We start from the raw sequence: 12,918 nt of genomic DNA, 5'->3' as shown, positions 1-12,918 counted from the left end.
CGTCCGTCCTGCCATCTTATCTTACCAACTCACTGCCTCTACACAATCCTGTACAACGCCCCCTCCAACCCAGCACACAAACCAAACCTCTCTCATTCATTCCATCTCCATTCAATCAATTATGTTGAGAACAAACTGTATACATATTAAATACAATCAATCAATTTAAAAGTAATATTATTATTACTTCTGATTGGTTATATTCAAATTAATATTTGAGTATTAATGATCTGAAATTGCTATTGACTGGTCTGATCAGATTCGTGTCGGGTGTGTGTGTGTTTGATCATCACACTTTACCACAAACCACAACACAACCAATCTAAAAAAGTATATATTAATTAATTTTAATTATATTCGAATTAAAATCGTCACACTAATGATGATCAGGTGATCGAAAACGTGCGACTAGATCTATTTTGGTCAATGACTAATCTGTGCATCTTCATAGCCACAACTCACACATACATGCGACATACCGATACGATGGATGATCAGTCGATATGATATCGATTGAAAAGGTGCACCTGTACAACGCGAGCAAGGCCTAGACATCTGATGACGACTTTCACATTGGGCCAAGTATGGCCAGAGAGAATCATCGTGTTCGCAAATCAATCACACCCCCTTACCCTTTGGTTACCAATGTTCCCCCAAGCCATGTGTGGTCGGTCGCGGTCGATAGGCCGAGCGAGGCCATCAGGTCCTCTCCAACCCTATCTCCACATGATATATATATACAACCCGGGTTCCTGTCCAGACATGACTCTTCATTCTACCATTCGTCTTATCTCTATACCTAATCAGATTTCAAACATACATCATACATACATACAACAACAGCAACACAACATAATATCAATCAACTTTAACTTACTACAACGATCAACCAATCATTAATATGATGTACCAATCATCAATACTCAACAACACACCCAAGCTACCAAAGGTGTTGTTGCCAGTGATGGTGATGTTGGTACTTTTACTGTGCTCAGACCGTGTGAGCGCAGATATAGACTCCATGTCTGCTCGGGCTTCATACATGGGCGGTGGCACAAACTTTGTAGTGCAAGCCACTGGATTCCCCCTTCCGCCTGTAGTCCAGCTCACCCTTGGCGGTGGTGCTCCTCCAGTTATCTTCCCCTTTGTCTCCGTTGTTGGCACCACCTACACCTACACAGTACCCGCCGAGCCACCCGGTGGAGACAAGAAGCGCCGCAGTAGTATCGATTTCACTTTAGATATCTTCAACGGTCTAGTTAATGCATACCATGGTGCATTCTCATATTTGGGTATGTCATTATCATCATATTTCTTGAAATGTCCTAATTAGGAAATGATGTCAATCAATCAAACTAACACACACAACACACAATCCATCACCCAATCATTTGTAGCTGCTGAGATCGAAGACTTTGATCCTCCAAAGCACTTCCAAGCATCAAATGGACGAAGGCTAACCATTAATGGTGCCAATCTCAAAATTGACCCTACCTTCCCGCCTCCAACTGTAAGCATTGGCACCTCCGTTTGTGCTCTCACAGATTATAAGGATACCAGGATCCAATGTACAATGGGCAACCAACTAGCATCTGTTGCAGTGCCAATCACAATCACCTATTACAATGGTTATACAGTAACTGCTTCCAATATGTTTGATGTTGTTAGTATGTATAAATATATTTACAAATACATTCCTCCGCTCAATCGATCGATCACTTGCTAACTAATTACATCACACACACACACAATTAGACCCGATTATCAACAACATTGTACCTGCATCAATCTCAGCTGGACAATCCCAAGTGATCGCATTGAATGGTAACTTCCTGTATGATTTCCCTCATGAGATCATGTCAAAGATAACCTTTGGCGGTGAGGACTGTACAAACATTGTGATTGTCAGTTCAACTCAGATCAAATGTACATCGGCACTCTTTACCGGTGTACCACAAGGCACAGCCCAAAACAAAGTGCTAGCAATGACCATCGGTGCTCAGAATGTCATAGCCGTAATCAATCTTGAAGTCTATGGTAAGTATTGGTCATTTCTAAGTTTGATCAATCACTCACAAATTCACACTCACACTGATATTCAATCAATCAATCAATCAATCAATCAATCAAATATTATACAGAGCCTCTAATTAATGCAGTCCTACCAAGACAAGGATTGTCCGTTGGTGGAACTGTTATTAGAGTTACAGGATTGTTCCTCAGTGCAGTCACTGCCGTGGCAATTGGTGGATCAAATTGTGTATTAGTCCCACCCTCAATTGCCGCCGGTCAGTTTGATTGTACGACCTCCCTCTACAACCTCGGTCCCGGTATCAACAGTGCCACCTTCCCACTTGTAATCACCATCGATGGCCAAAACTACCAGTCCCAAGCCCCCGAGGTGTTCACCTATTACAGTGAGTATCATGGTCGTGACGACCAATCCTCATTCATTAATTCACAAATCAGTCGCTAACATTCAATCAATCAAAGCTCCCGTCATCCAAGCTTTGTTGCCTGTCAACATGATCACACTGGGAACATTCTTGATGAGTGTACAAGGTGTTAACTTCTATGGAGTGACAGCTGTCAAGATTGGTCCGGTCACAGTCAATGTGTTCAAGCCAACGAGTAATGACCTGACATTGTTATTTGATGTTAACGCTGCTTTGTTGACAGTTGGTAACAACGCCGTCACTGTTGAGATTGGAACCGTCTCATCCAACGCCATGAACTTCCCCGTGGCCGTGCCGTCCCTTGGCGCACCCGTCCCCGCCACTGGATTCCTCCATGCAGTCACCCCGATCACCTTAACCATTGCCAACTTCCCCACGCTAGCCAGTGGCGCACCGCTCAACACTGTCACCAAGGTGTATGTCAATGGAATAGAGTGCAAGAATTTGGTTATGCCTAGTGCCACTCAATTCACATGTGATGCACCCGCCGCACCCGCCGCCGGAGCTTTCCCCATCACATTCAAGGTGCTCGAGCAGGACTACAACCCAGCACAGACCTACACCTACTACGACCTCAACATCGCAGGCCAGACCCAGTCGACCACCATCCCAGCCGGTGGTGGAGTGCTCACACTCAATGGAGGCCATCTCGACGTCGTTCAAACAGTCACCATCAACGCTATCCCCGTTGTCGGATGTACCATTGGCGCTGCCCAGATCACATGTCCCATCCCTCGTAACCTTCCCGGCGCCTACCCAGTCGCTGTCATCGCCAGTGGCGTCATCTATCCATCACCGGCACCGATCAACTACATTGGACCCAACCTCCTCAGCATCAGCCCCATCCAGGGTAACTCCAAACGTGTGGTCCCCATCACATTGGGTGGAAACAACCTCGGAGCTGTTGCGGCCGGCATCACCATCACCATTGGTGGAGTCAACTGTCCCAATGTTGTGGTCAAGCCGCAAGTCGGTGGCCTGGACCAAATAGGTTGTGACGTGCCAGTCACTGCGGCCGGCATGCATAATGTAGTGATTAATGTTGTGCCCGGTGGTGGTGGCGCGGCCGTAGCCTCCATCAACAACGTACAATACCGATCGAATGGCCTGGCCTGTCTGGGCGCACCCCTCGCCGACGACTCCAACTCACCAGTCGAATGGTGGTTCACGTACAAGCAGAGCCACACTGATCCGAATTTCGATTACATCTACATCGACAACACGCTAGACCGTCTCGTCAAGCTCCACCCCCTGTCAAACTTCGGTGCCACCTCCACTTCCTTCAGTCCCCTGGCCATCACCTTTGATCAGTACCGCGACTACCACTATGCCTTCTTCAATGACCAGCCGGGTTCGCGAGACAACGACGGCAGGCGTTCGAACGAATTCACCCCACGGTTCGGCCACGGCCATCTCAAGGCCTTTGTCATCTTTGATTACAACGCCGCCACCCTGCAATATGAGGGCATCCACGTGATGCACTCCAACCCGGTGTTCCCTGCAACCCGCGGCGCCAATGCATACTACGACATCACTGCTGGAATGCGCTGGATTGGCCAAGCGGACAACAACCAACACTTCTTCTGCTATCCATTCTCCAGCATCGAGATGCCCTTCAACTACTTAATCCACAACGACGCCAGCATGTACCCCACCTTTAACATGCCCGCGGGCATGGGCGCCTGGCCCCAGGCCACAAAGAACCGCTTCCCCTTCTTCTACGACTACATGGCGCTATGGATGGGTCTGCCGCAGCGTATCCCGATCCCCCCTGCAGTCCCTTGCAACCAGATCTGTTTCCAGCAGTTGTGTGAGGCGGCCATTATCGTCAACCCCAACGTCCGCGACATTTGCTACTGGCAGTCGCCCGCATTCATGATTGGCGGCAGGACCGCTAACTACTTCATGAAGACATCGCTCGACACCAGGGTCGTTACGTTCCCACCCCTCGCCGGTGCCTCCCCACCCGGTCTCGATCGCTTCATTGTCATCAACCACTTCCTTCCAAAGAAATACGATGGAATTGACATCTGGACCGTTGTTGCCGAATCCTACGGACGTATGATGTTTATCGAGATGTTCTACAAGACTCCAGTCCAAATGTTATCCACCAATGCTGTAATCAATGTTGGTTTACTACGTATGTTCATTCATTCATTCATTCATTCATTCATTCATTCATTCATTCATTCATTCATTCATTTGATTGACTAACAACAACAAAAACAACTTAGATCTTCCACCATATTTAAGCGGAGCTGTCAACACAGGTCCTCCACTCAATCAATGGAATTACTTTGACTATTCATATTCTGGAAAGAGTAATGAGCATGCCAAACTTGGATTCCCCATATATCCTGTCGTCGGTCCCAATGCCATGGCACCCAACAACAACATGTTCTGTGTCGGTGATTCAAACAGACATAATGGACAAGTAAGTAATGTAATGTATTGATTGATTCATTGACCCATACTAACTTACAATCACATAATCAATAGGGTGCAAGAGGTGGAGGTACACTATGTTTCCAACATCCAACACTTTCATACCAGTTCAGTAGCATGGTAAAGTCGTACAACTCAATCACCACTGCCAATGGTTTAATGCAGAAACCTTCGAGAGGTCGTTCAACTTCAATGTCCTATAATGCCGCCATCATCCAACCTTTGAAGCTCCCCAGAGCAGCATGGCCCAATGACGTTATCTTTGAGATAAGGGACGCTATCAACGGCATTGTCACACCCAAGCTGCCCCCATTCATGGGTGTGGTGACCGCCGCCACCGCCGCCCTCCCAGTCGACGTGGAATCCAAGTTCCTGTCTCTGAGGAATAATCTGGCCTTTTGTGGAGGACCCTCCGACGACCTTGGAAACATCGCACCCGAGGTGTCAATCAGTGGATACGTCTCGGACGACACGTTTGCAATAATGTACGTGGCGGCCGATGTCCTCGTCGCATCAATCTGTGACAATGTCCCGCTGATGTTCCCGCCAACACCCTGCGACCAGAACAATGCCCGCCGCACAAGGATCACTGAGATTGTGGCGGCACCCCCTCCACCACCCCTGGTGTTCCCCGCCACCTACAACCAAAACTACCTCGAAACCATGACCCTGCGAACATTCGACCTTGAGGCCATCAATGACTTCCAGGTGGTCCAGTTCACCGACGAGTTCCGTCATAAGATCTTGCTCAACCCAGCCGCACTGCCCCCTATCCAGTACATTATCGATGCCACACTTCAGGTTCCTTCGGTGCTGGGTGCCTACACGACCCGCAGGCTGGCACCCATCTGTAATGAGGAGCTGGCTTACGATGTGCTGATGTCGTACGTGTACCAGCAGTCCAACTTCCCACCTCAAGCCGAGACCATCTTCATGATTGACAATGCCCCAATACCCAACTGGGCCAACGGTGTGTTGTACGCTCTATCCAAGTTCATGTACAATGAGATCCCCGATCCAATGGGTGTCGTCAAGACCCCGGCGTTCAACCCCTGTGTCACCATGTACTTCCCTGCGATGCCCAACATTGAAACCTATACTCCGGCCCGACCAATCAACATGGCGCCCACTCAAATCGAGCTGTTCTACCGCACAGCGGCGGCCACATGGGACATGATGTCCATGTCGATCAACAATGGCAATGGAGCTAGGGTTGCGCGTGTCAACAACGCCGACGTCATCACATGGAATGCATTCCTGACTCAAATTATCGCGTTGCGTCAGGGCAATGGCATCACCTCGCTCTCTCAAATGCTCGGATTGATGGCCCAAGCCAACCCCGCCATCGACTCTCCCGCCAACAGGCAGTCGCTCATCAACAACTACTTGGTCGCACCACCCCCTGTCATTGTCCCCATGCCCTCTTTCTTTGCCATGCCACAAGGCCTCTCCACGTCCTCGCTCCTGGCCAGCAGCGTGCCTCCCCACCGCCTTTTCCCCAACTTAACCTCTCTTGCCGTTGATCCTGAATACCTCGTCTCGCCCATCCAGCAATTGTTGCAGGTACAAAAGTCATTCAGCGATGAGGAGATCATCTACTTGAGCGACGATCAGACCAACAAGTTGATCGATTCGATGATGAAGTGGGCCACGATCGCCGGTGTTAACCAGGCCGTCCAAGTGCTCTTTACCGATCCCTGGACCCAGACTCAGAACCAGCCAATCCAGTTCATCTCTGAGCTGAACCGCGACCAAATAGGCGGTGATATTCAGCTGTGCTCTAGCCAAATCAACCCGGACGAAACCTTGATCGCCGTCTGCTCCCCCATGTCGATCAACGCCATAACCTTCTTCATTGAGAGTGCCATCGTCTCGTCCGTCTCTTCTCAGGTGCAGTATGGCGACTTCAACGCCTACTTCCTCCCCATGCCACCCAACTACAACGGCTCGATCAGCTCCCAGTACGGCGGCATGGCCATCGCCACGATCAACTCTGAGATCTGTGACATCCAAATGATGACCACAGGCGACTTCCTCTCGCACAACTTTGACAACCTGTGCGCATCCATCGGACCAGTCGTGGTTAACATCACCAGTCTCACAGGTCCCACGTCTGGCGGCGTAACAACCACAATCAATGGCTTCAGATTCAACTCCTCACTCAACATTCAGATGGGCAAACATAGCCAGGTCACACCTCAGGTCATCTCACCCTGGGTGATCGAGTTCCAGACGCCAGCCGGTATCGGCCACCAAGTGTTGTTCCACTTCTTTAGCAGCACAATATTGTTCAACATCCAGCGCACCAAGTTCTATTACAAATACGATGCGCCAATCGTCACCGACGTGTCGCCCGCCACCCTGGACAGCCAGGGCGGTTCCACACTCACGATCACTGGAAGCAACTTTGGCAACGACCCATACATTGTGGAAGTCACAATCGATGAAGACACACCATGTTACCCTGTCCTGGGCATCACCAGCACCTCATTGGCATGCTACTCCCCATCGGGAGTCGGCCAGGACAAGACTGTCACCGTTAAAGTCGGCGGCCAGTCATCCAAGTTCACCGTGGAGACCATCCCCACGATGTCCTTTGACTACGAGGCACCATCACTTCAACAGTTCTTGCCACCCGCTGCTGATGCTGGTGACTTTGTTGTGATCCAGGGTGATGGTTTCGGATCTATCGACGATGGATACGGCCCACCCATGGTGTTCATGGGCGATCAGTTGCTCCAAGTGGTCGACTACACCGACACCTACATCAAGGTGCTTTTGGACGAGGGCGTTGGCAGCAACCAGAGTGTGACAATTCAGGCTGGCGATCAAACATCAACCTTATTCACTCAGTTTGGATACCTCCCACCTCTGATCACCGGCGTCTTCCAGTCCGACCAACTATCCACCTCAGGTGGCGCCGTCCAGATCATCGGCGAGGGTTGGGGACTGGCCTCAACAGAGATCGACTATGTTCGCATTGGCAACATTGAGCTCAACTACTGCAATCCATTTGACAAGTTTGTTGAGTGCCTTGTGCCTCCAGGCGTTGGTGCCAAACTGCCAATCACGGCATCAGTCGGAGGACAAGTGGCCATCGGCGGAACATATGAAAACTACGTGTCGTACGCCCCACCCTTCATCAACCGCTACCGATACTTCAATAATGGTACCTTCAACAACTTACTCATGCTGAATGGTCGCAACTTCTTCCCTGCGAACGCTGGCGTCAACTTGACAAGTTCATCATACATTGAGATCAAGTACACTGACAACAGTCTGTACTTGTGCAACAATGGCTTTGTCAACAGCTCATACGCCCAATGTCCACTCGTATCAACTGTCGCTAGTATTGTAATGTACGTTGGCGGACAGATATCCAACGAGCTGTACATCAGCAACAACACATATCAGTTCCAATTGTTTGTGTTCAATGATACCGATCACAATGGATTGTACAACTCCAGCATCGACCTGCCCATGGGCAAGATCCCCGTGACACTCACCGATCCAAAGGGCGTCACTCAAACATTCGACACTGATGCCTCTGGCTACGTCACCGCCACACTCATTCAGAATGAGTACGTCGTCTATGTTGGACCACTTGATCCCAGCATCTTCCCCAATGTATTCATCTCGATCAACAACATCACCATCGACCTGTCCCAGAATATCAATGTCTCCATACCCGTCACCACCAAGTTCATCTATGGATGTATTGGTAGACTCTACTCTGAGCGAGCCATCATGGATGTTCAATATGGATTGACACCAATATCGAACTGGGGCTTCTGTGATCCAGACTACAACGCCTACTGCACCTACGTCATCACCAGAACAGAGGTATGTATACTCAGCCCTAACCCTCAACCCTCAGACCTTAATCCTAACCCTCAACTTAACCCTCACCAATAGTTCCCCGATGGATGTATCCCAATGTTTGGTAACAAATCTGTTAATGTCAGATACAGTACAACATTGACCATCAATAACTACATGGACAATAATTTGACAGGCGTCAACACTGGCATCGGACCGGGACAACAGGATTACTTCTTCGTCCTCGCATACGCTTGGAATGGTATTGATACTTGGTCAATGACCGTCACGCCCTCGACCAATGGTATCTTCGTTGTGGACTCTATTCCACCCGTCAACATCAACATCACCTTCTGGACCAGAACAAACAATCTCATTCCGATCATCAACAGACATGTGTTCAAGTTGCCCGTCACCAAGGAGGTATCATTCCACTCTGAATACTTTGGATTCTACAACGCTTTCTCCAACGCCTCCAACACATTGTATCCGGCAACATTGTTCTCCAGTCTAACTGGCGGATACAAGGGTGACACGATGAGCTTGCCACTGGGCAAGTACAACGCGGCAACACTTCTGGCGCAGTACTCATTCGTCAACAATACCCGATCATTCTTTGGCAACTCTACATTCTACAACGTCTACGTCTACACCAATCACAGCTCCAACAGTGTTATCACAGGTATACCTACGAATGGCGTCGTCAACCTCGTGTCCATGTCCCAACAGCCCATCGGTGTCCAGTTTGAGATCTCCTCATCGACGCTCTTCAACTTCCTCACTCCAGATGGTCCACTCAGCAATCAAGGACAGAACGTAACATTCGTATCACCCTACACATTCGAGCAACCAATCTACTCTGTCGATGTTCAAGGTGTACCAACGGTAATACCCTGCACGACTAATGGTAGACAACAGTCAACATGTAACTTCCCAGCCAACAGTGGTGGACAACATACAATCACTCTGACATGGCGTGGTCTGCCACTGTACCAGACCTATCCAGTTTGGTATAGAACCAATTAATTGATCAACTCAACATTAATATTAAACAAGTTTTAATCACCAATCAAAAGTACAAATTATTTTTACTATTAATTAATTGGTTTACTTTAGGGAGGTCGAAGTAATTTCCATACTTTTATAACAGTTACTACAAATTTATATACTTTGGTAGGTAAAAGCCAATACTTTGATGAAAGTAGTGGATCTTCAAAGTAAATTATAGGTATTTTGGAATTTGACAAAGTAATTATAGGCAAAGTTTTTTTTGATCTTGTACTCAATTATGAGGAAATAGCAAAAGTATTGAATCGCTCCCATTATTCCCCCCTCAAAAATGAATTTCGAAATTTTACCAAAATCAGTCAGGATGGTGTAGTTGGTTATCACAAAACCTTAACACGGTTTGGGTCATGGGTTCGATTCCCATTCTTGATAAACGCTTTTTTGAATTTTTTTTTATTTGAAAACTCGTTGTTCTACGAGTAGAAAAAATATGTTTCAATATTAAATATTAATGTTTTGATACTGTCTATATAAATAATTAATATTAGATTTGTATCATTAAAAAAAATATATATTTTTTTTTTTTTATCTCTTGGCAATCAATCACTTCTTTCCATGATTGAATAAATATTCAAATACTTCTTTGTGTCCATTACTCGCAGCATAATTCATTGCTTTTAGAATATTGTTCTCTGATCTGTTCATGAGAAGGTATATAACGATCTCCAAATGTCCACCAGCTGACGCCAATAGAATTGCCTTTTCACTACATCCTTCAGACCTCTTCTCAGCCAGGAACCGAACGATCTCCATATGTCCATGAGCAGCAGCCATATCCATTGCATCGACTGTTGCACCTTCACTGCGATTATGATGTAAAAACTGTACAATGTCCAGATGTCCATTCGACGAAGCAGAGTCCATTGCTTTTGTTGTGCATCCCTCAGATCTCTTGGAATGTAGGAACTCCACCATTGTAAAGTGTCCACGTCCAGCTGCACCGTCCAAAGCATCAGTTGTACAACCCTCTGTTCTATTCTCATGAAGATAGTGAACGAGATCAAGGTCACCATTCTGTGCAGCACTGGTCATTGCGTATGTTGTACATCTGTACAATTGCTTCTCGGTGAGGAACTTGACAATGTCGATGTGTCCATACATTGCGGCCCGGTCAATGCCTCCACAATCATGTAACATTGATCTACTTGGTAGGTAATAACACATGTCGGCCAGTGGCATTTTGAGAAAGTTGTACAAACTGATACCTCCATGACTGTGTATCAGTTTTACAATGGACATGTGACCATTGCCAGCTGCTGCCTGCATTGCCATACGGCAATAGAACATGTTCTTTGAATGAGTACACACTTCAAGTATGTAACGGACTATTTCAAAGTTGCCATGACCTGCGGCCAGTCTCAAGATGTTTGAACAAGGAAGTACAATACCTTCATCCATTGAAGATTGTTGTTGGCAACACTGATGCATAACATGTAGTATATCCACTTTACCAGTGGAAGCAATGCGATACATATGCCTGGATTTGATGAACTCTGTTAAAGTCTCTTGAGTGGCAGTTGCAAGGAGGGCTCTGAAGTTGTCTGTATAACCAAAGTATACAGAGGCCCGAAGTGAAGATTTGACCATTGTCCATGTTGAAATCTCTTGTCCATCCAATCCTCTATTTATCTCTTTCACCTTTTCAAACAACAATCTCCTTACATATATATTACCAAAGATCTTTTTGATTAATTTGGATTTATTATCCTTCTGATTGTGATTAATTGTTATCATTATTATTATTAGTTATGTATTTTAATTATATGTTTGTTAGTTATAAATAATATTATTAATAGAAGACGACAATTGTTATATTTATATACTTAATGGTGATGATCACCATCTCCCTCTGAGTGATTAGATGGCTTGGATGCGGGGTATGATGTGGTGACGGCCATTTACCAACAACAAACCCTCTGTCAATCACTTACAATCACATTAACCCTACCAATCACTCACTTATCAAACAAACACATAAACACCACAATAGTGCTATAACATCATGTTCACCTTCTCAATCAAATAGAACAGAACATATAATTTAAGAATGTGTGCTTGGGGTACCAAGACAAAGACACAACAAGGCAGCAAACAAACACACTTCATTGTTTGGTTTTTTTGGCAATTATTGTCAACAACATGGACTCGACATCATATGCTCGAGAGATAAAGAGAGATTGGAACAAGGGAATTGAGGGGTTCTACAGGTCCTGATGATTGAAGCCCTCAGTTTGTCTACGAATAGCTCAACAATGTGGGAAATTGGATGATGTAGTTAACATCAATAAATCATTCAATCAATTACTTGTTTACCACGGTATTGTTTGTTCATGAAGTCCTGGGTAGGTTTATTTTGATCATCACTTTTTTTCACTAACCCACCTTTTTGATCATGGGGCTCAATGTGGGCATTTGATCAGATACACTCAATCATGACTATGACTTTGTGTGTCAGAGACCAAAGATAGATAGTTAACAAGGTTATAAATATATACACACACATACAATGAATTATATACAACTACAAGCTTGTAGAAATATACTCAAGCTGTCACAGTCAGTGAGACTGTTCCACCATGCGACCCCATCAGCTCAACCATCATCGTACGTCTTCTCATTGCTTGATTTGGTCAAGTGGTTGTTGTAGTTGTTGTGGTCATTGTCAATGATGATCTCACACTCAATCAATCACTCAATCAATGACTCACTTACACTCACTCACACCATATTCAATCAATCACTCAATCACACCATATCCAGTAGCTTGAATGTTCGCAGATACTCCAAGATTACAGTTGTAGACGACAGGAATTGGATATCAATACCACGTATTACAGTGTGTGGTATTGGTGGCGGTGGCTGCAACTCTGTGAACAATATGATCAAGAAGCAGCTTTATGGCGTGGACTTTGTCGTGGCCAACACTGACGCACAGGCATTGGCCATCTCTGACAGTGAGAAGGTCGTTCAACTGGGCAAGGAGCTCACTCGTGGCCTTGGTGCTGGCGCCGTGCCAGACGTCGGACGCAAGGCCGCCGAGGAGTCACTCGAAGAACTGTTGGACAACATTGGCGACACTCAGATGCTGTTTGTGACGGCTGGTATGGGCGGTGGTACGGGCCACTGGAGG

At 46.5% G+C, this 12,918-nt stretch overlaps 2 protein-coding genes across 2 annotated transcripts; one reads left to right on the top strand and one right to left on the bottom strand.

Annotated features, from left to right (window-relative positions):
- Nucleotides 1–901: 901 nt before the first annotated feature.
- Nucleotides 902–9,746, top strand: SAMD00019534_028930 (hypothetical protein; the record flags this gene model as incomplete). Its single annotated transcript, XM_012901026.1, has 8 exons — nucleotides 902–1,292; nucleotides 1,398–1,667; nucleotides 1,756–2,037; nucleotides 2,142–2,417; nucleotides 2,494–4,596; nucleotides 4,691–4,890; nucleotides 4,956–8,744; nucleotides 8,817–9,746. 8 exons carry the CDS (start codon nucleotides 902–904, stop codon nucleotides 9,744–9,746), a joined length of 8,241 nt encoding a protein of 2,746 aa, XP_012756480.1.
- Nucleotides 9,747–10,334: 588 nt separating this feature from the next.
- On the bottom strand, nucleotides 10,335–11,522 carry SAMD00019534_028920 (hypothetical protein; the record flags this gene model as incomplete). The annotated part of the gene is made up of 1 exon (XM_012901025.1): nucleotides 10,335–11,522. A coding segment is annotated over one exon (1,188 nt), but the record flags the coding sequence as incomplete, so codon positions are not given.
- Between the last annotated feature and the right edge of the window lie 1,396 nt (nucleotides 11,523–12,918).

The sequence above is a fragment of the Acytostelium subglobosum genome, assembly GCF_000787575.1.
Source record: "Acytostelium subglobosum LB1 DNA, scaffold: scaffold5, whole genome shotgun sequence".
NCBI classification, from domain to species: domain Eukaryota; phylum Evosea; class Eumycetozoa; order Acytosteliales; family Acytosteliaceae; genus Acytostelium; species Acytostelium subglobosum.
This window is presented reverse-complemented; position numbering and strand designations above follow the sequence as displayed.